Here is a 22,373-nt window from a genome sequence, read left to right as displayed (position 1 = left end):
TCTGCTTGAGAATTCTCCCTCCCTTTGCCCCCCGCCACCACTTATGCTTGCTCTAAAATAGATCTTTGTAAAAAGAAAAACACCTGGGTTTTCTGGAGGATACTAGTGCTCAGTGGGAAAGGCGTACAACTTGTAAATGATTTTCTTATTGTCAGAGAAGCTTATTTTTACCCTCTCTTGGACTAGAAGATATAGGACCAAGGGGAATGGTCGTATCATGTAGACTTATGAGCAAGACCTTGGGTTGGATGCTTTTACTGGAAAACTGAGGGACAGGGAAGGCTGGTTGGTCTTTATCCCAATTCTAGGTGGAGCTTCAGTTGCTGTCTTTGCTCTGGCGGAGGCCTCTCCACTATGTCCTTTTGTATCTACAGGAAAAGGGTATGCTGCTGGCCTAAAGCCAGCAGGCAGCTAGAGCTGGGCCTTTCCGCATGCCCTCACCAGGCACATGGATTCCAGCTGCCTTCAGTCCTTGTGAGGGGAGGGGACTCCAACTCAGCTGTAGGAAAGACCAGACGAAGACTGTGACCACTAAGCCCTGCTACTCCCCAAATGGCAGACTGACAAGTGCTAGGAGTCCAGAACTGTAAGGTCCAGGTCAGCCATCGCCTCTTGGCCAAAGGCCATCCACCCACAGCATACCCTGTAATGAGAAACACCTGCTGCTTTTCAGCAATCCCTCTGCCCAGCATTCAAGGCCCTTAGAAATCTGGCTCTTTTCTGGTCATTTATACAAGCCACCCCAACCACACAAATTGCTGGCTCTGGCTAAAGTGGGCAAGTTGATGTCTTGTCCTTGTACACCCTGGTTCCCCAAGACCACTGGACCTGGGCCATAGTGGACCCCCAGCTCTCCTCCGCCCACCCCTCCTCAGGATCCCAGCTGCAGCATCACCTCCATGGAGCCTCTACTTGCATGGGCCACTCTCTGGTAACCGATCCTAATACGATCTCTTTTATACTCCCTTTCCTTTTGGGCAAATCTTTCGCTTCAGTGAAATCTTCAAGACAGAGCACTTATCTCATGTTTGTGTCCCCCGGACGGCGCACACAAAGGGATCACTGGACAAACAGAAGGGGGGGCGTGGGTCAAAGACACGCTATATCATGCAAGGCTCAGGTTCTTCCCCTGGACTCTTGCAGGGAATGGGCCACAGAACGAAGGTGACAGCAAGACCTGACAGGCTTAGGGGACAAAGACCAGAGAAGAAATTTTACCTACCACTGAACAGGAGCTGGAGAGCAGCACGCAGCTCAAAGCCAGTCCCATCTGTCATTTACTGGTGTGCGTTTTACTTCTCTCAGCCAGTCTCCTGAGCTATACAATGAGGATAACACTTCGTCTACTTACCTCCTAGGTTCAGTGTGAGAATCAAGCGAGATAACATATAGGAAAGTGCTTAGAAGTACAAACAGTAGTTGGTGTTAGTTATCCGGATGGAGTTGAAAAGAGCTCAGACAGGGGCCAATTCTTGGCCCTAGGGCGAAGGTGGCTTTTATTTCCTCTCTTGGGGAAGGAGGGGACACCAACCTAAGGAAGGGGTGGGAGCGCCCCCAGAGGCTGGGGCCGGAAGAGCTGGATAATCACTCAGAAGGGCTCCTCCATATCCAATCCTGGCCCTGGCCTGCAGGCTGTGCCCACGAGAGTCACTCCCCTTAGGGTGGCAGCTCCCGCCTGAAGGGAGGCACGTAGAGGTATCCGCTGGTGTTCTTGAAGAGGAAGGGGGAGCAGGTGCCCTGAATGAGGAAGCAGAGGGCCGGGATGGCCGACCCCATACTCAATGCCTGCCCAGGATTATGACTTGCAAAAGGCCTGGCTGGTGTGACTTTTCTCCCGAGAAGGGCCGGGGGGGCCCGAGGCATTGCTCGATTCAACGGCTGGTCCTTTAAATGTCCATTTCAAACTGTGACTCTTCACCTAGGGAGAGAAGGGGCAGACAGCCAAGTAAGCAACAGGTGAATGGTAGAGCTCATATTTTAGAGGCCAGGGAGAGGCGTTATTTTTCATTTTGTTGTTCCTAAAAGAGTGGAGGCGAAGGAGAATGGAGGGAGGGCAGGACTCCAGTAGGATTTCCTGGAAACAGGCCTGAAGGTCCAGCTGTACTCTCTTCCCCAATCCTAAAGGAAGAGTAGAGCCTGGGTCTCCCCACAGGAGAAGGGACAGTCCTGACTTTTGTACTGTTTTTATTGCTCTTAATAAGAATGAATGGTTACTTGACTTTGATATAAATAGAACGTCACAGAAGAATATTCCTTAAACAAAAAGCTTTTTCAAGCATGTGTCCCAACTGTGGTTTTGAAGTTCGTAACACAACCCACGAGGCATATATCCAAATACCCATGGACTAGCCTGACTCTGCAGTAAAGGGGTTATTTTGGTAATTCAGCTACTCACTGCTCTCACCCTAACTCTTTCCACAAAGATCTCCAAGCAGCTCACGCTGTAGGAGGTTGTTTTCTTAAATGGAGCTGCCTCATTCATGATCTCTCAGGTAAGGCTGCTTTGAGGGCGAGATGCCTGCCCCAGCCCCCAGAAGGAAACTGGCCACTTCTTCTGGTTATATTTATCCAAATATATGGTCCAAGGCTAGAGGCTTTGGCTAATACCCCGTTAAGCAAAACGAAAAATTATGTCCATCCCTCACCAGTACAATGGAACTCTTAAGCCATTATTGTGGTTTAGGGTTGGACACCTGGGGCACTTCTGGGCCAACCCTGCATTTGCTGTGGGTGAGCAAAGCTCCAGAAACTGGGAGGGACTTGCCACAGCCAGCAGGTAGTGATGGTTCCACAATGTCAGGTGTGACTATCTCCATCCTCAACTTTTGAGGCAAAAGGGGGTGGGTGGGAAGTACCATGGAGCTGACCACATGAATCTATCCATCCTTCTCTGCATCCTTCGACAAAAGGCAGTGACCACACTGCCTGGAGCTATCCTTCACACTGCTCTGTGTGTGCCCAGGTTCACCTCCCTCCCTCCCTCCTTCCCAGTGCTCTCCAAGTTTACAAGGCAAGGCAAAGCAAGGGCTGTCGGGCATGGACTGTAGGGTCCCCAGGGTAATTATGAATCATGTCCTGCAGGCCCTAGGTAGATGGACTCTGCTGCTGTCAGCAGGGCCAGCCCAGCCTGAGGTCCCAATTGCTTCCTGTCTGGCCTTGGTCCACTGCCTTCCGGGTGAAGGGTCAGCGGGTTCCGATGTGACTCAGGTTGTCTGCAAGTGCTTACACTTCATCCTCCCACAGCAGGAGAGCTGAGCCACTCTGGTGAGCTAGTCACGATGCCACACAGAGTGCATTCACACACACCTCCACTGGGGTGGTCACCCTAATCAGGGTGGGGGGAAGGTGGGGTGAGATATCAGGAAGGACCTAGCCACTCCATGTCAAACCTGCAGAAACAATGGGTTGCACTGTTTTGATTGGTCTTCATCAAGAATCCACTAGTGATCATTACCCTGACAGGAGGCACCGCGGATGCCTTCCTGATCCTGTAGGCCTATAATCTCCCAGAAGGCAAGTTTACTGTATCTTTGATAAGTCATGTCCTACATATGCACACCATGGGTGTGTCCCAAATGTGGCAGACACAAGGAATTGCTTCAGGGACAATTATACCAAGGGTCATGCTGATGTCAGTTGTTTGAATTGTCTCCCCTGTGACACCTGCTCTGATGTGTCACCGAAATCAGGGCTTGCACCTGGTCTGTGTTCTAGCCACTCCCTCTTCACTCTCCTTTCCTGAGCATCATTTCAAACAAGCTCCCCATGAATTAGATTACCTGATGGGGCCAAATCACCTCTCCTGGAGTTCTTGGACCCCTTCCATGGGGAAGGTTGGTGCCGCTGAGACTTCTACCCACCCTCCCGACAATCCTTGTCTGGTCTCTGAGCTGCTCCAAAGAAGGTGGGGAAGTGACCATCATTCCCTTCCCTGAAATGTCGTCTCTGAAGGGACTCTACCGGCCACATATGTTCCCTTCCTGAGGAAGAGCCTGGTCGAGCCCTGTCACTCACCGCCGGCTGGCTTATCTTCCGGGCTGGTGCGCAGGTGGTTCTGGCTGGGCTCTGTGGGGGGCTCCTCACTGGCAGGGCTGGTGACCCCGGGAATGGTGGGCAGGTCCCTTGGAGGTGTTTTGGTCACAGGGGAGTTCCGACACTCCATCAGGAACTTCCGGTCGTAGATGATCCTGGTACCTGCAGCGGGGTAGGGACATTGAAAAAGCCATCACCAACCTCCTGCCTGCTTATTTTCCGCTTCTTTGAGGCATGGCTCTAGCAGAGGTGGCAGGTTTTTCTGCAAAAGCCAGATCAAGGAGGAGTGAGGCTGGGATGCCTGGTGGGCTCAGTCAGCAGAGCATATGACTCTTGATCTTAGGGTTGTGAGTTTGAGGCCCACCTTGGGGGTAGAGTTTACTTTAAAAAAAAAAAAAAAGGCGCACACACACACACACACACACACACACACACACACAGAAAGGGAGGAGCAAGGCAGATTCAGGTGTCCCGCTGCAGCCCTCCTCTGTTGCCTCAGAACCACCAACCCCATCATGTGGACACTCCGATGGAAGAAGAGGCCTGGCAGCCCACCACACTGCACCTTCTCCCCTGGGCTCTCTCCTTAAAGCCCATCAGCTCCCTTACCTCATCAGTGCTCAGTGTTATTACTCAGGACAATCGCAGCCAATATTATAGAAGATACATGTTTTTTTTAATTTATTTGACAGAGAGCACACACAGGAGGAGGTCCAGAGGGAGAGGGAGAAGCAGACTCCCCACTGAGCAGGGAGCCTGATGATGGGGGGCTCAATCCCAAGACCTAGGGATCATGACCTAAGCCAAAGGCAGATGCTTGACTGACTAAGCCACCCAGGCTCCCCAAGAAGGTACATTTTATTTATTTTTTATTTTTTATTTTTTAAAGATTTTATTTATTTGACAGACAGAGATTACAAGTAGGCAGAGAGGCAGGCAGAGAGAGAGAGAGAGAGGAAGCAGGCTCCCTGCTGAGCAGAGAGCCCGATGTGGGGCTCGATCCCAGGACCCTGGGATCATGACCTGAGCCGAAGGCAGAGGCTTTAACCCGCTGAGCCACCCAGGCGCCCCAAGAAGGTACATTTTAATTCGTTTTTCAATTCAGTACTTACAGTACCCGCATGGGATATCCAGAATCTGTAACTTCATTTTACAGATGAGCAAAGAGAAAGTTGAGTGAATCCCCCAAACTAGTAAAAATGAGAACTCTCCCACCTGGGCTTTGTAGACAGGAGTGACCCATGGGGTCTTCTCACCAAAGGCTCTCCTGCTAAGCCCGTCTTCCGTGTGATATCTGCTCTGATGTGTCACTGAAAACAGGGCTTGCACCTGGTCTGTGTTCTGTCCACTCCCTCTTCACTCTCCTTTCCCGAGCATCACCCTTGGGTGGGGACCAAGTCTCATGGAGTTATTAACCACCCTTAAACCACACCCAGGACCCATCCTGCGAGGACGGTTTCCTGATACTTTAAAAAGGAACATTTTCTATAGTCCAGGACTCAGGATTCTTGTGCCCCAGCTGATTTCATCAAAGAACAGTGACTAGTGAGAAGTGATTCATGTTCGGTCCCTGTTTACTCAGGATGACCTCTAAGCACCAGGATGGCACTAGTAATGTCTCTTCAATGCCTCCCTCAAACTCCTGATTCTCCCTTTTCAACAAAGAGCAGGCCTCCGCCTCAAAGCCTTCAGCAGGCAGTGGAATCCAGCTAGAATTTAAAACTGTCTTGGTGTCATTATATTTCTTTTTATAGTTACCTTCTATTTATGGTAAGTGGATCTGGTTTTCCATATATAGTAGTGATATCAAGTTTCCTTTTAATATAGGATAGGATATCATTGGATATGATAATAGCATGTATGTTATAAATAATATATATAATAAAATAACAAAAACTAAGTAAAAAAGGTAAATGATTTAGAGATGAATATTAAAGATATATACAAAAAGAAGACAAGGTACAGTACAAAATGCAGACAGAATATGGGTGCTGGAGTTTAGAAGCGATGATTTAAAGACTTCAGGAATGTCCTTTAAGTCTGACTTTTTAAAAAAGATGTTATTTATTTATTCATTTGAGAGAGCATTTGTGCACAGGCACACAGGTGCGTGTGAGGGAGGGGCAGAGGGAAAGAATCCTCAAGCAGACTTGGCTCTGAGTCCAGAACCTGACTTAGAACTTGTTCTCTTGACCTGAGATCATGACCTGAGCCAACACCAAGAGTCTGATGCTCAACTAATGGAGCTACCCAGGCACCCGTAAGCATCCAATTCTTGATTTCAGTTCAGGTCATGATCTCAGGGCTGTAAGCTCAAGCCCCCTATTGGGCTCTCTCTCACTCTCCTTCTGCCCCTCCCCCACTTCTTTTCCTCTCTTAAAAAAATTTTAAAAGACCCTAAACCCAAAAAACTGGGGGTCAGTAGCTTCTGGAGAAGCTCTTTAAAGTCATGAGCCTCCAGAGATTTTTTTTTTACATTGTGGTAAAATACAAATAACATAAAATTTGCCATCATAGCCATTCCTAAGTGTACAGTGCACTACATTCACAGAGTTGTGCAACCAATCTCCAAAACGCTTTCATCTTGTAAAACTGAAACTCTATACCCAGGAAATAGCAACTCCTATCTCCTTTCCCCCTAACCCTTGGAAACCACCATTCTATTTTCAGTCTCTACGAATCAGACTGCTCCAGGTACTTCGTACAAGTGGAATCATACAGTATTTGTCTTTCTGTGACTGGTTTATGTCACTTGGCATAATGTCCACATGTGGACCAGGTGTCAGAATTTCCTTACTTTTTTTTTTTTTTTAAGATTTTATTTATTTATTTGACAGAGATCACAAGTAGGCAGAGCAGCAGGCAGAGAGAGAGAGAGAGGAGGAGGAAGCAGGCTCCCTGCTGAGCAGAGAGCCCGATGTGGGGCTCTATCCCAGGATCCTGGGATCATGACCTGAGCCGAAGGCAGAGGCTTTAACTCACTGAGCCACCCAGGTGCCCCAGAATTTCCTTACTTCCTAAGGCTGAGTAATACTCCATCGCATGGATATACATTTTGTTTATCCACAGACATCTAGGTTCCTTCCATCTTTTGGCTATTGTGAATACTACTGCTGTGAACACACATGTGCAAATAGCTCTGCAAAGACCCTGCTTTCAATTTTTGGGGGGTGTATACTGGGAAGTGGCACCAGGTGATTTTTAAATCATTGATTACACTTAGAAGAGAAAAAGAGTCTCTGTGCCTATTGTCCTACACCTAGGGCAGCTGTTTAAAAATAAAAATCCTCATTTGAGCTAATAAAACCCAGGAACTAAATGCCAGCAGAGGGGGCACCCAGGACACCCGCCATCAGAGGGAGGGAGCTGGGGAGGGAGCCTGCAAGGAGGGTGGGATGGTGATGTTCAAAAGGCAGCTGTCAAAGGCGCCAAGCCTTGCAGGGGACTCTAAACCCCCTCCCACTCATCTGGGGTCAGTGAGGAATATGAGATGGAGATCAAGGTAGTGGAAGTGTTTCCCATGGAAGCAGCTTTAGCTTTTCAACCCTTTCTTCTTCCATCCCTTTGTGGGATATACTACCACACAGCTTCAGCAACCAGTGATCTTCTGGAAACTCCCTCCGTCTCTCACAGATGAGACAAACAACAAAACACACATTCTCATATTGTCAAAAATAGGCACCCTTGGCTAAAATACAGTCTCCCGAGATGGGGACTTGGCCTGCATACAGGAGCAGGAAATGGAAACTGTGGCAGGGGAGGGGATGGGGGTGCGGGTGGGGAATGCCAAGGTCCCTGCAAGACACTAAGTGGCAACAGCTGGAGGCTGTTGGTCAGGTGTGGGCCTCTGGGGTGTGTGGGTATCACACCTGGTGGTTTCCACAAAGTACTCTACAGCTGAGGGCCTACTTTCTCTTTCTATATTAGGGAAAATGACCCAACTCTGTTAGGCTTCTACAAACAAGAGCATGAAGAGCTTCAGGGCTCTAGGTGGCTTCAAGATGGCAAAGCCAAGACATTTTTTTCCCCTGCTGCTTGTCTCAAAAATCATGCAAACACCAAGAAATAAAACAAGAAACACAAGCACATACTCAAGTTGGAAGCAAGGGGGGCTCAAACTGGGACTCCAATCACAATCTGTGAATACAGAAAGCGAATGGAGGAACAGTTCTAACAGAGAGGATGGGGGGGCATCTAAATGTGGGGAGGTGGGGGTGGACGTTGCAATAGGAAGTGGGGTTCTGCAGAACCCCAGGAAGGTTCAGGAATTAGAGGCATCATGGAAAATGGGAAGGGGGCTAACAACAGGCAGAGACCCCCTACGCCCCTCACTCCAGGAGAGAGGGAAGACAGGGCAATTAAGTTCAAGTTGACTTCCTGAATGGTGAGCCTCAAACGCCCAGCCCTGCCCTGCTTCAGAATACAGAGCAAAGATAAAGACCAACTGATGTTGATTTTGGGAAGGGGGTTCCGGATGAAAAACAGCAGCTAGCCCCCAGATTGAGCCCACCCACCTGCCTGCACACCTTGCAAAGGGCCTCCAGTCAGCTCTGCAGTACTCACTCTTAAATATAACCAGCCAGATGCCTCCACGCATTTCTGAGAAAAGTTTACATCAATGGAGAGACCCAGACAAACCAAGAGGGAAACAGCAAAGAGACTTCACTGTTTTTTAAACTTTTTGAAGACTTTAAAGAACAGAAAGGGCAAAAAAGGTAACAGACAAAAAAAGAACAAATTAGAAATCTAGTATCAGATAACAGAAAGTGAAGAAAGAGAGAAACTGCTAGAAGGAATTTACTGAAAAAGTAAAAAAAAAAGAAAAATTTCCTGAATTGAAAGAGATCAGTCTTTGAAATGCCCTTTGAGTATCTTGTGTAATGAATTAAAAGTACCAACTTAAGATTCATTGGGAAATTTCACAATCGTTTGGGTAAAAATATCCTAAAATCTTCCAGAAAGGGAAAAATACAACAGGTGCACACAAGGATTGGGAATAAGAATGGCACAGACGTTTTCAATGGCAATGCTGGAAGCCTGAAGACGGTGGGTCAATGCTTTCACAGTCCTGAGAGGGAATCAATTTTGGCCTGGCTTGATGCCCAGCCAAATACCAATCAAGTAAAAGTAGAACAGAGAACATTTTCAGAACACTACAGGAGGAATATTCTACCAAAATTAGACCAAGAGTAAGGGCTTTAGGGGATCTCATATCAGTGGTTACATAGCAGGTCCAGAGCTGCCAAACCCTGTCAGTTCCCAACAGAGGGAAAAGAATGGACTGATAAATCCAGAATTCGGATTTTGTGTGTAAAACTGTATTTTGTTGAGTATTTTAGAGGTGCTGGAGGGTGTGGAAGACTTACTTGAATGAAAACTAAGCACATTTTTAAAAGTAATCTCTATACCCAATGTGGGGCTCAAACTCACAATCGAGATCAGGAGTTGCATGGTCTATGGCCTGAGCCAGTCAGGCACCCTCAAGCTAACTACATTTGAAAGATTTACTATTTTAAAGAGAAGGGAAGAGGGAGAGTGGGAGACCATGCGTGCACGCTTGCACGCGTGTACACACACACACACATTCACGCAAGTGGGGGCAGGGGCAGAGGGAGAGAATCTTTAAGCAGACTCCCTGCTGAGTGCAGAGGCTGAGGCTGGCTCAATCTCAGGACCCATGAGATCATGACCTGAGCCGAAACCAAGAGCCGAAACCCAAAACTAACCACATTTTACAATGAAGCAATAATTAACTTTTTTTTTTTTTTTTTAAGTTGTACAATGGGGTGCCTGGGTGGCTCGGAAGGTTAAGAATCCGACTCTTAGTTTTGGGTCAGGTCATGATTTCAGTTCAAGGTCCTGGGATTGAGCCCCTGGTCAGGCTCCCTGCTTAGTGGGGAACCTGCTTCTCCCTCTCCCTCTGCCCCTCTCCCCAGCTTGTATGTGCTCTCTCTCAAATAAATAAAATCTTCTTTAAAAAAGCTGTACAGCAATTAACTACCTGGCTCGTCAAGGGTCATAGTAATAAAAATAATGCATATATTTTTTTAAAATCATGGTATAATTTTATGGGGGAATGGAAAGAGGAGGGTGTATAAATGATAATAAGTTCTCCTCTATCAATAGTTAAGTCCAGAAAAAGTTAGAAATACGGGGGTAAATCCCCAAAGAAAGAGCTGGAAAACGTTGGTTGCTTCTAAAGAGTGAGGGAGGTTGAGAGGCAAGAAGTTACTGCTTTCTTAGAAGCCTTTTAGCAAACTTGAGATTTAAGTATTTATGTATATAAACAACTTACGTCTAATTTTGACAGACTTTTTTTATGGAAAAAAAATCAAGCCCATACAAAAGACAGAATAATATATTTATACAAACACATATATGTATGTAAAACTTTGATTTTTTTTATATTAAGTGACAGGTTAAATTATGGATCAGACCTACAATTCAGTGCTGTACGGTTCCTATTTGGAAAAAGCATGCATTGTTCATAACATATTGTGTGAAACAGAGTCCTAGAACTGTACATATTTTGTGTGACCTCTGGGGGAGTAAGATAATCCAGGCAAAGTGAACCTCTTTTACACTGAGCAGATTTTGTTTTTTAACACACAACTCTAATGCACAAGGCATTAAGCAAACAAATAAATATGGAGATAGGGTAAGAATCTCCTTTTCCAGTAAGTCAAGTTAAAATGGCCCTGGCTGGAGCTAGGTAGGATCTCCCTGCTCTCCCTAGAAAGCCTTGGGGCTCCCTGCTGGACTGAGTAAGTGGAGTGCAGAGCCTCCCCTCTAGCACCTCTCTGGGCTGCTGTGTGCTAGACTTTAACTCCCAACTTCATAGGGTTATGGCGTGGATTAGAACAGCGGCTGACACAGGATAAGACCTTTACAAACAAAGCCTAGCTTTTATGACTAGCATGCCTCCAGGTGACAGATTTTTAGGGACCAATTATATGGTTAGAGCTAGGACAAATCAGATGGAAGGTAAGCAACCCTGAAAAGAAACTGGGGGTGGAGGAGGGTGGGTAAGGGCACCCTCTATCCCATTTTTAGTCCACAGAAACGTGCTTCAAGAATCAACATGAGCTTTGGCATGTTTGGTAAACCAGTGTCATTTAGGACTTTAAAAATTTCAGATGTGCACCAAATACAAGAATGGTATTTTTTCTCAAGGCATGCTTGTGGTGAGGACAGTTTGCTTGAATGTACAAAGAATGCAGACGTTCCAGGGTGCCTGGGTGGCTCAGTTGGTTAAGTGTCTGCATTCAGCTCTAGTCATGATTCTGGGGTCCTGGGATTGAGCCCTGAGTCAGGCTCCCTGCTTGTCCCTCTTCCTCTGGCCCTCCCCACTTGTGCTCTCTCTCTCTCTCTGTTCTCAAATAAATAAAATCTTAAAAAAAAAAAAAAAAAAAAAGAATGCAGACATCCTCTTAGGGTCTGTTTTCCTTACCTGTAAATAAGGGCAGTGTACCAGGCTCATTCAAACGATTTTTAAAGCCCCAACCATGTGCCAGGCCTTATAGGTAATCTTTAGGGTCTGTTCCAGCTCTGACACACTACCATCTATTTTGGGGATCTTATTGTTGGCAGGTGGTCAATGTGGTGGTGCAAACAGCACAGTGCTGGAAGGCCCAAGTTCTGGGCTTAAACCTGGGTGTGGAGCACCAGCCCCTCAACGCTGAAGGGTAGTTGAATTCCTCAGCTCTAAGAGGAGGGTACTAACTCACCTCCCAGGAGTACGTGAAGATGCAATCACTGTGGGCCAGACCCTGTGCTCATAGCCTGTTATGCCAGGTCTCAGTGTTCCCATTCCCCCACTCCCCACAAGGGAGATACAGTATCCTCAACTCACAGACAGAAAACTGAGGCTCAGAAAGGCTGTCCCCAGGAGCAGACCTAGCCTGTACTGCCTCCAATCCAACCTCTGTTTAAAACTAGCCAAGCAGACCCAGGCTGCCATACCTCAGGGATCTTCTGACTTTTACCTATTCTTCTCAGGATTTGGCCAGAACGGGATGTTCCCTGAGAGAGACCTCCCCTGATCTCTTCTCCACCTTCCCACAGTACCCACACTGGGTTCAAAAGGGGGCTGGCCATGACTTCTGTAAATTGAACCCAGCTTGTCCCTTGCTTTCCCCTACGCCTCCCCTGGTGGAAACATTCTTCCCCTGAGCAGGTGACGTGAGGCCTAGCAAGAGTACAAGCACAGAATTCCTAGAACTGCTGTTCCCATTCCAGGGAAAGGGAGAGTGTTTCAAACATGCTCGGGGGAGGCTCAGATGCCTATGCTCAGATGCAAGCCAGCAGCCCGTGAACTAAATACTCCAGATCCTTTTACATTCAGCTCTCGCCAGCAGCTCTGTGTCATCGTGGAGGCAAACTCACAGGGTCTACTAGGGGTCTCCCTCCTCGCCCACCACACACCAGGCAGTCTGTTTAGCAAGCTAAGCCACCTTGTCAGGGAGAAAATCTTGGGTAGAGAACCAGAGCTTGCTTGGTCCGAGATTTTTCTTCACTTCTGGCCCTATCAGCTCTGCAAAGGCAACCAAGATCTGGATGTTTCTCGGGGGCCAAAAATGTTATGAAGCTCCTTAAATATCAAATGAGGGCAATCGGTGAGTGACAAAGGGCCCTCTTGCTTTTGACGCCCTGATGTGTGAGGGAATAGCCCACTTTATTTGAAAATAAAGCAGCAGGGACGGAGCTTTTGCAGAAACATGCAGAACAAAACAGCTGGAGTAATTATTCTAAGGGCTTGACCAAGCTCCTTCCCCTTCCCTCACCTGCCCCCAAATGCTTCAGAATGCACCAGTGCAGAACAGGGAAAGCTACCCCTGGAATTCATTACCAAAAGGGAGTGCCCATCTGAAATGCCTCCCGTTCCGCAGCAACAAAAGCCGTGGCTGGAAAAGGGAGGGGCCGTTTTCTGTGTGAACTGCCTCTACACCACATCCAAACTCGTTGGCTTCAGTCCCAACCTCCAGTACCTCCATCAAACTGTCTTTGAAGATAAGGTCTTTAAAGAGGTCATTAAGTTCAAACAAGGCTGTTAGGGTGGAGCCCTGATCCAATACACAGATGCCCTAAGTGTGTTGAGGGGGTGGCTAGGTGGCTCGGTTAGGCATCCAACTCTGAGTGGCATGATCTCAAGACTGTGGGATGAGCTTTCCTGCTCCCCCGCCCCAGTTCAGTGCTCAGTGGGAAATCTATGCATATATGCTCCCGCTCTCTCTCTCTCCCAAATAAATAAATACATAAAATATTAAAAAAAAAAAAGGGGGGGGGGAGAGGGAGATACCACAGATAACCAGTAAAGAGGCAGCAGGAGGGGCCCCGGTGGCTCAGCTGGTTAAGCCACTGCCTTTGGCTCAGGTCATGATCCCGGAGTCCCAGGATAGAGTCCCGCATCGGGCTCCCAGCTCTGTGGGGAGTCTGCTTCTCCCTCTGACCTTCTCCCCTTTCATGCTCTCTCTCACGCTCTCTCTAATAAATAAACAAAATCTTAAAAAAAAAAAAAAATGAGGCAGCAGGAGGACAGCTGTCTGCAAGCCAATGGGAAGGGCCTCAAGAGAAACCAGCCTTGATAGTACTTTGATCTTGGACTTCCAGCCTCCAAAACTGTGAGAAAATACATTTCTGTTGTTTAAGCCACCCAGTCTGTGGTATTTTGTTATGGCAGCCCTAGCAAATTAAGGCCTGCTTTCCCCCTTGTATTCCAAAGGGCAGAAGATAAATCAATGTATACATGCACTCTCTTTAAGGCAGATCTGGTATGTGTCACGAGGAAACCAAAGGAAGTTCTGGACCAACCTGCCCCTCCTGGCATTCTCACTCCTACACATTTTTGGACCGCTGGGCTCAGAACCTGACTTCATCCTCCTGCCAGCACTTCAGGAAATCAAGTAAGTTCAAATGGGGGTGCTGGGCAGGGGCAGCTGGGCAGGGCAAATGTGGGCTCCCCTGAAGGGTGTTCCAAAAGCCTCGCTGCTTGAGGAAGAAAGAAGAGGCAGGCTAGAGAGCAGGTAGCAAGGGAAGCATGACACAAATGGCAGGTATTTCCCAGGGACCTGGCATCATGGCCACCTGTATCGTCTGCTTTGTGGAGCTAAACGTCGGGCCTTGAAAAAGGGCACAGCATTTTCAGGAAGGTGTCCTCAGTTCTTAACCCAACAGTCAATTCACAGGCTTGTGATTCTGGTTTCTATACTTGGCCTTGGGTCTGCTTGGCCACACAGCAGGATGGGCAGTTAAGTTCCCTCAAAGGGCCACACTTTGAGGCTTGGCCTTTGTGGAAGACTGCCTGAACATGCGACCCTGTAACTCTTCCCATCCCTGCCCTACAGGAGACTTCTCTCATTCCAAGGCAGTCATCTCCCCCTTCTTGGAATCTGGGCTAGCCCTGTGTCTTGCTTTGACAGATAGAATATTGCATATGTGGGCCTAGGTCTCAAGGGGCCTTGAAAACTCATGTAAATAAGCTCAGGTTAGACTCTTGAATGCATGGACCCAAGACAACAGAGAACTCCCAGCCTTCCAGGTGTCCTTAGCAATGCCCCAGACATGTGGGTAAGGCCATCTTGGACATTCAAGCTCAGGACAATCTAGCTGCCAACTCTATGTAGCCAGATGAGTGACCTCAGGAAGCTTATTAAAGAATGCCCAACCAGCCCAAAGAATGGAGAGAAATAACAAATCATTGTTGCTGAAGTTATACAAAGTTTTTTTGACACTCCAGGCCTAGTATCTGAGCTCTCAGTAGAATTTCAGGGACACGGACATTGGATTACAAGACACCTTGTGCTGCCCATGTCCCCGATCATCCAAATGTCATGGGCAGATGTGACTTACTCCTGCCTAATCAGTGATGCTGGGTGCAAACATAAACAAGGAGCATCTGTCCCGGTGTCTGAAGCCTTGGCCCCACTAGTGACATGTTCCGTATAAGGGTCACTTCTTTCAATTCAATAATTGAAACAGTAGTATTAGTAATACTGTTATCTATAATACTGGGGTAAGTGAGAAAGTTCAGGGAAAGTAGTTTTGTCCCTGGGACATTCCAAGGTAAACAATTATACGTACCCCGCAGCTGAACGGGCAGAAAAGAAAAATTTGAATATTATCATTAAGCCAGCTCAGACCCAGGCCTGATGGCAAAGGAGCCAGGTTGCCCTGAGAATACTGTCATTCTAGGAGTCTTTTCAACTCTTCATTTCTTTTTTTTAAAGATTTTATTTATTTGACACAGAGAGAGAGAGAACACACAAGCAGGTGGAGTGGCAGGCAGATGGAGGGAGAAGCAGACACCACGCTGAGCAGGGAGCCCAATGCGGGGCTTGATCCCAGGACCCTGGGATACTGACCTGAGCTGAAGGCAGACGCTTAACAACTGAGCCACCCAGACCTTCACTTTCTAAACACCTGACTCAGCACTCAAAAGCCACGATGGGAAGATGAGTAACACTGCTGGGAAAGAACTTCCCTTCTACTCCAGGGAACAAACATGTAAACAAATACACGTGATTAATTTGTCATCAATCATAATGGAAGAAGAGCATGGGCATGGCTCTGAGACCTGAAAGTGACAGGTTTTCTGTTTGTTTGTCTGAACATGTAAAATCTAGGTGTACAAATGAACATTCTTTGCTAAAAACCTTCCCTCTGGGAAGCAATCCTCTTTTCCATACTGCTGTCCCATCTTCATTCCTCCCCTGCAAGGATATCAAATAAAGACCCATACGAGAAAATGCCTCATTGCTTTATACCAGCAGACAAACATGGTACCACCCCGCCTGTCCTTCATTTGGTAATGAAGGGCTTTTTTGCTCTTTCAGAAAAACACACATAAGTTAAAAATCAAACTCCTCTTTCAAATCAGGCCCTGCCATGCTCTGAGGATACTGGAAGACAACAACAACAACAAAATGTAAGCCTCAGAAGGCAATTAAATCTCACAGCTATGTGTGCATTATTAGCAGGTAAGGCCTAGCAGGCTGAAGATTTGGAACAGGCAATTCTCACGTGAGAATCATACAAGTTCTACTGGTTATGGAGGGTGGGGGGTGTCTGCCTAATCGCCTCGTTCTACGGCTACAACTTTGATGCTTCCAATTCTGTTTCAGGCGTGTCTCCATCTTCCTAAGTAGCAAGCCAAGCCCTTGAGGTCAGACTGTCTTCCGGTTTTGGATGTGGTAAATGCCTTACAACCAGAGAGGCTGGTGGGCATCGGGGAGAGTTTGGGGTGCTCTATGCCAGGGCCCCCCCATCAAAGCCTTTAATGAGGGACAATGTGGAATGCTCTAAATGCTTTAAAAGGAAGCTCAGAACAGTGTGAGAAGAGAACCCATTACATTTCCCTCACTTTTTTTTTTTAAATTTTATTTATTTATTTGACAGACAGAGACCACAAGCAGGCAGAGAGACAGGCAGAGAGAGGGGGGGAAGCAGGCTTCTTGCTGAGCAGAGAGCCCAATGTGGGGCTCGATCCCAGGACCCTGGGATCATGACCCGAGCCAAAGGCAGAGGCTTTAACCCACTGAGCCACCCAGGTGCCCCTTCCTCACTGTCTTAATGTCCAGGTTCCTTTAACCTGTCCTTAATGATGAGACTCTGAGCAATGAGAAGACACAATCTTCCCCTGTGTGACTGAGGCCTCGGGACACTGGCTGTGCTCTAGCTTCTGTGCTCTAGCTTCAGTGCCCAGGCCACCTCCTCTTCTTCCCAGCACTGTCTGTCCCACAGCCAAAGACTTGGAAGCTGCTCCAGGGTAAGCTTCCTGGGCACAGACTTTGTTTATCTAAACCAAGGGTGTCATTAACACCTGTAGCCTTACCTGCCTACTTCTTTTTTTTTTTTTTAAATGAACCTACGAGGGTGGGTCCTAATCCAATCTCCTGTCCCCCCCCCCTTTTTTTTTTAAGATTTTATTTATTTATTTGGCACTTACCTGCCTGTTTCTGATTAACCTTATCCAGGTATGGGGTTTGGGTATGATTACCAGCCAAGCAATCCTGGAAGCTTGGGGGTCAAGAATCCCACATGGAATGGGGAACATGGAGGTTGATGGGAGTGGGGTGGAAGGTTTCTGACCCATTCAAAGATTCTGCTGGTCTGTGGTGTCATTGGTCATTTTTAAGACTCCATTGGCTCAAATATTCATACACCACACTCCTTCTAACATATTTCTCTAAAGTTCTCCAGACTTCTAACCAGATTAGTGATTTAGCTTGTGAAAGGTTAATGACCATGGAAAGTAAACTGGCATCTTAGGAATGCAGATGGCTCAAATCAGCTGCTGTTCCTGTTCTCCTGGGGACAAACACTGCAGTGCCATTCCCAGCAAGAGTGACCTGTGGACACTGCGAGAGCTCCTGACACCTGCAAATAAGCTAGTGTGGGCACCTGCACAGACTCTCTCTAGATCCTGGTTTGAAAGCTGATGCCAAACTCAACCTCAAGAGGAGTTTACCTGGTGAGAAGCATCACTTTTTGCCAGACCCCAGGGGTGTCAAAAGGTGAGAGAAGTCACATTCCACTAATTTTTGAGTACTCAGCATGGTACTGAGATCAATCACTAGGAGCTGGTTAGAAATGTGGAATCTCAGGCCCAAATCCAGAAGCTATAGAATCAGAATCTGCAGAGTGCCTCGGTGGCTCAGTGGGTTAAGCCTCTGCCTTCAGCTCAGGTCATGATCCCAGAGAATCTGGCTCTCTGCTCAGCGGGGAGCCTACTTCCCTCTCTCTCCCTCTCTCTCTCTGCCTGCTGCTCTGCCTACTTGTGATCCCTCTCTGTCAAATTAATAAATAAAATGTTAAAAAAAAAAAGAATCAGAGTCTGCATTTAAGTGAGGCCGCCAGGTAATTTATACTTAATACATTGAGGCATGAGAAGCAGCACTCTAGACAGGAGCAAAAGGGTGCCAGAAATGACCTTTTCTTAGGTTAAGCTTCTTTGTCTTGGCAAAGACGTAGGGTGAAGTCGGGCTTTGGAGGAAGACTCTAAGCCTTGGCTAACTGAGGCAGACCAGACTCGCTCACGTTAGCAGAAGCAAGATGTGGTTTTCAGGTTATGGACTGTGAGCTGTGCCTGTCCCGCTGAACACTCCAAACAAGAAATCTGGCTTCAGGCTCCTGGCACAGCTAGCTTTCTCCCAGTTGGTCTCAGACACAAAGTTACACTCTGGTCCAGGTGTCCCTGTCCCTCTCTCCCAACTAAAGACTTTCAAAGGCAGGGAGATTTGTTCTGGCTTATAAAAAAACAAACTAAAAACAAACAAACAACCCCCCCCCAAAAAACCCAAAAACCTATTTCCCAGTCCATGGTGAGAAATGGATCAGATTTCCCTATAAATAGTAACCCTGGCCATGGCTTCCAATCTGACCTGTTCCCATCCAGCAACAAAGGGTGCAAGAAAGAGCACTTGAGCCTTCAGACCTGCCGCATTGCCCACCCTAAAAAGATCAAGTAAAGATTCACAGCCTCACTTGAAAGAACCCCAAAACTGTCAGGAAAAATCCTGGTAGACATAGCATGACACAGAGGAGGCCCACCAAATGGACTACATAAAAGACCTATATAGCAGGGAAAGAGAATTTAAGTCAAGGGTGGAGAAAGAACGCTCGCTGAGAAATTTTCCTTAATCATTTTTAATAGAGGAGATGCATTGCCCCCCTCTATGCTTGGATACGGTTTCTTGTTCAATCTGAGAAAGCCTTGCGACCCTGGACAAGGGACATGTGTTTTCAAGTTTGGGGCCCGGATGAAACAAGTACATCTATGATCCTTAACAGTTCTAACGTTGTAGGTTTTGGATCAAAGGGCTCAAGACCTCGGATCTGGCAGTGCTTGCCGGTGGTGGGACCATTGCCTGAGAAAATAAGCATGTGGCTCCCGAGGCTGCCAAGGGACCAGGCTGCCACTCTCTGCCCGCGTCTGCCTGCACCCCTGCCTCAAAACGGAACGCCACTATCTGCGGTGTTTTCGAGTAATTTGGCCTATGGGCCGGAGCGGTGGGGGAGGGTGTAAGGGAGGGGAGAAGGGCAAAGCGGGGTGAGGGCAAAGCGGGGTGAGAGCAGCGCGAGTATGGTAGGGAAGTGTGAGCCACGAGGATTTCATCATGCAAGGGGCTGGCGGGTTTCATCAGCGCCTGTGCGCCGGGGCTCCCGGGCTGGGAGGGATTGCCCGGCTCCCGAGGGCAGCCCAAGTCTGGCCCCCACCCGTGCCAGCTCAGCTTCCTCTTCCTCATGCACTTTCAGGGAGGTCACACGGTTCCCCCTCCCCCCCGGACAGAAGAACGTGTTTTTCTGCACAGCCCTGCCCGCGGCCCCACGTCCCTCTGCGGAGATCCCACTGCGCATATGGGCAAGCTGCCACAGGTGCAGGTGAGGCGCGGCCGGGACAGGCGAGCGCCCTCAGCCCAAATCCTCCGTCAGAGGGTGCTGGCCCACTGCAAAACTGGGGGTGCCTCAGGAAAGAAAAAAGATTCTGCAAGAGTCGTTTATCCCAACAGAGAACGCCCATCCCCATCCCCTAAAAACCCCAGGCCAGGCCTCTCCTTACTCCCAGGCCACACTGACCCCACGCTGTGCTGCTTCAGAACGCCCCCACACCCACAAGGGGCAGCACACCTCAGCATGTGGTCGGTCTGGAAGCGTGCTGCCAGTTTGGGCAGGGGGACTCGGCTGTCTCTCCCGGGAGGAAACGAATGAAGCAGTTTGCAGCCCGGGCTCGGAAGCACGCATCCAGAGGGCAGGCAGTGGGAAGCGGCCATCTGCTGGCTCCCGATGGCCACCTCCGTGACCGTCGCTGCCCCCCTGATGCCTTTATTCCAGTCACCGCGCCCGCTCGCCCCGTCTGACTGGCGTCTCCCGAACCCTCTTGCACTGCCCAGTCAGTCCGCGCCGCCCGCACCGGGAGCCCGCGCCTACCTCCCGGGGTGGTGCTGAAGAGCGTGCCGCCGGGGGTGGTGCTGTAGTCCCCGGGCGGCAGCTGCACGCCGTCGCCGAGGATTACCCGGCGAGTGGCCGGGATGGCCCGACTTGGGGTCTGGCTGCAGCCGCTGCCCCCAGACATGGTCTCTCTCGCGCAGAGAGCGCAGCCGGAGCGTGGCCCTACGGCCGCCCCGGCCCCTCCCGCTTCGCCTTGTCCCGCCCCCAGCTCACCCCTTCCGCCTCTGAGCCTCGGCGCCCCCTGGGATTTGTAGTTGCTGCGGCGCAGCTGCCGCACCCGCCTCCGCGCGGCAGCCCGTACGTGCGTTCCTTCGCAGCTCAGGTCCGAAGCGCCCTCCCGATCGTCTCCCGCGCGAGGGTGCGGGCGCCGCCTCGCTTCGGCCCGCCCCTTTCGCTCGCTTTTGCCTCCCGCCACGCTGGCGGCGACTGGCTGCGGGCGGGGGCCGGGGGCTTGTGTAGGTCAACGCCTCGCAGGGCGGGGGCGGTGTTCTGGGCTGTTCGGTGATCCCGGCAGCCCCGGCTCTGGGGAAGGCCTAGATTCTACAGGAGGACTTGGGGCGGGATGGTCCCCTCAACCCTTCTTATTCCGTGCTTTAGTTCCTCCGATGAGAAAGTGCGGTGTAATTGGTCATTCACCCCCTCATCGGCTTTTTGAGGCTTCGCGGTGTAAAGAAGTAACCAAGAATGGGCGTTCCGTGGCTTGGGGGACGGGGTGGGAGGACGCGTGAACAAGCTTCCCAGCTGGGTCATGAGGACTAACGCTAGAGCCGAGGTGGAGCTGACAGGGTCTGGACGTCCGTGGTGGCACGGGTGGTGGTGGGGCTAAGAGTTGGCCAGCGAGGTTCCCTGTGGCCCTTTGAGTTGGGGTACAGGGGTACACGCAGCCTGACTGTAGGGCCTCCTTGAACGAACGATGACTGAGTCTTCAAGGAGCTCTCCAAGTGGGGATGGAAAATGCCAGGAGGGCGGAAAAGCCCATCATCGGGTGAGAGAACAGTTTCTGTCATGACGGTGACATCATGCAAGGGGAAAGGAGACAGGAGAACAGTTTAAAAGAAAAGGGGGCGCCTGGGTGGCTCAGTGGGTTAAGCCGCTGCCTTCGGCTCAGGTCATGATCCCAGGTCCTGGGTTCAAGCCCCACATCGGGCTTTCTGCAGGGAGCCTGCTTCCTCCTCTCTCTGCCTACCTCTCTGCCTACTTGTGATTTCTCTCTGTCAAATAAATAAATAAAATCTTAAAAAAAAAATAAAATAAAATAAAAGGGGGGGGGCACCTGAGTGGCTCAGTGGGTTAAAGCCTCTGCCTTCGGCTCAGGTCATGATCCCCCGCATTAGGCTCTCTGCTCAGCGGCGGCAAGCTTGCTTCCGGATGGTGAAGGGTCTTTTAAAGCATGCCAGGGTGTTCAAACTTTGTCCTAGGGAGGGAGGAGATATCAGAGATCTCTTAAGCTGGGAAGTGACACGATTAGGGTAGCTTTTTCAGAAAGATAGCTGGAGGCTGTAGAGTTTGAGAGTGGACCCCCCGGAGGTATCAGGCCCCAGATAGGAAGACTGGCTGGTCGCTAGGCCTCCACTTCCTACTATTAAGGCTGGTCTCCCGTGCCTATGCAGCAATTGAAATATGGCTAGTTCATATTTACAAGTGTAAAATACATAGATTTCAAAGATTTGGCATGAAAAAAATGTAAAATATCTCAATTTATGTTGACATGTTGAGATAACATTTTTAATATATCGGATTAAATAAAATATTAAAATTAATGATACCTGTTTCTTTTTACCTTTTTTAGGTGGAATTATAAAATTATTTGTATATTATATATATGTATATGGCTCATAATATATTTCTATTGGGCAGTGCTCCTCTAGAATGAGGCAGTAATGAAAGCAATCCTAAAGTTCTTCTCAGAAACTTCCTCTTGGAAAACCATACAATCATCAAATTTTAGCTTTGGCCAGGTACACAGTAGGTCGTCCTGGACAATATTCATCACCATCTTATTCATTCATTTGTTCATTCTCATTCATTCATTCATATTTATGAGGTAAAAGCTAATAATTAAGGAAAGAAAACTTTTCATTGGCACTAAGGTAAAAAAGAAATTCCAAAATAATTCTTATAATTTAAACTCAGTTTTCTTAAAAGTCTGTCCTGGCCAAAGATTAAAAACTAAAATGATCTGAAAGAGTAAGTGGAATATGTCTTTCAAATGATCCTACATACATATTTTCTTCAGTTGAGGTTTTTACAAATTGAGCTAAGATAAACTAACATTCTATGTGATAATCCTATAGTTCTACTGTGCAGAACTCACCACACATCTTTTTTTTTTTTTTTTTTTAAATTCACCACTGTCTTGTTTAAAAAACAAAAACCAGAGTCTTCGAGATGCAGGG

The 22,373-nt window shown here is 48.4% G+C and overlaps 1 protein-coding gene across 1 annotated transcript; it reads right to left on the bottom strand.

Moving 5' to 3' along the window:
• Positions 1–1,472: 1,472 nt before the first annotated feature.
• On the bottom strand, positions 1,473–20,181 carry EIF4EBP1 (eukaryotic translation initiation factor 4E binding protein 1). The gene is made up of 3 exons (XM_047717097.1): positions 19,957–20,181; positions 4,015–4,194; positions 1,473–1,918 (listed from the first exon to the last, which is right to left on the bottom strand). The coding sequence occupies exons 1-3, from the start codon at positions 20,099–20,101 to the stop codon at positions 1,887–1,889; spliced, it is 357 nt and encodes a 118-aa protein (XP_047573053.1). The 5' UTR covers positions 20,102–20,181; the 3' UTR covers positions 1,473–1,886.
• Between the last annotated feature and the right edge of the window lie 2,192 nt (positions 20,182–22,373).

This window comes from Lutra lutra, chromosome 2 (genome assembly GCF_902655055.1).
Source record: "Lutra lutra chromosome 2, mLutLut1.2, whole genome shotgun sequence".
NCBI classification, from domain to species: Eukaryota; Metazoa; Chordata; class Mammalia; order Carnivora; family Mustelidae; genus Lutra; species Lutra lutra.
Note: the sequence above shows the minus strand (reverse complement) of the source record. Positions and strands in the feature narration are given on the sequence as shown.

Coding starts and splice junctions, on each gene's coding strand:
- EIF4EBP1 (XM_047717097.1), bottom strand. CDS start 20,101: ATGTCTGGGGGCAGCGGCTGCAGCCAGACCCCAAGTCGGGCCATCCCG. Junction 4,195..19,956: donor CTTCAGCACCACCCCGGGAG/GTAGGCGCGGGC, acceptor ACCCCGCTGCAG/GTACCAGGATCATCTACGAC. Junction 1,919..4,014: donor GGAAGATAAGCCAGCCGGCG/GTGAGTGACAGG, acceptor TTCTCTCCCTAG/GTGAAGAGTCACAGTTTGAA.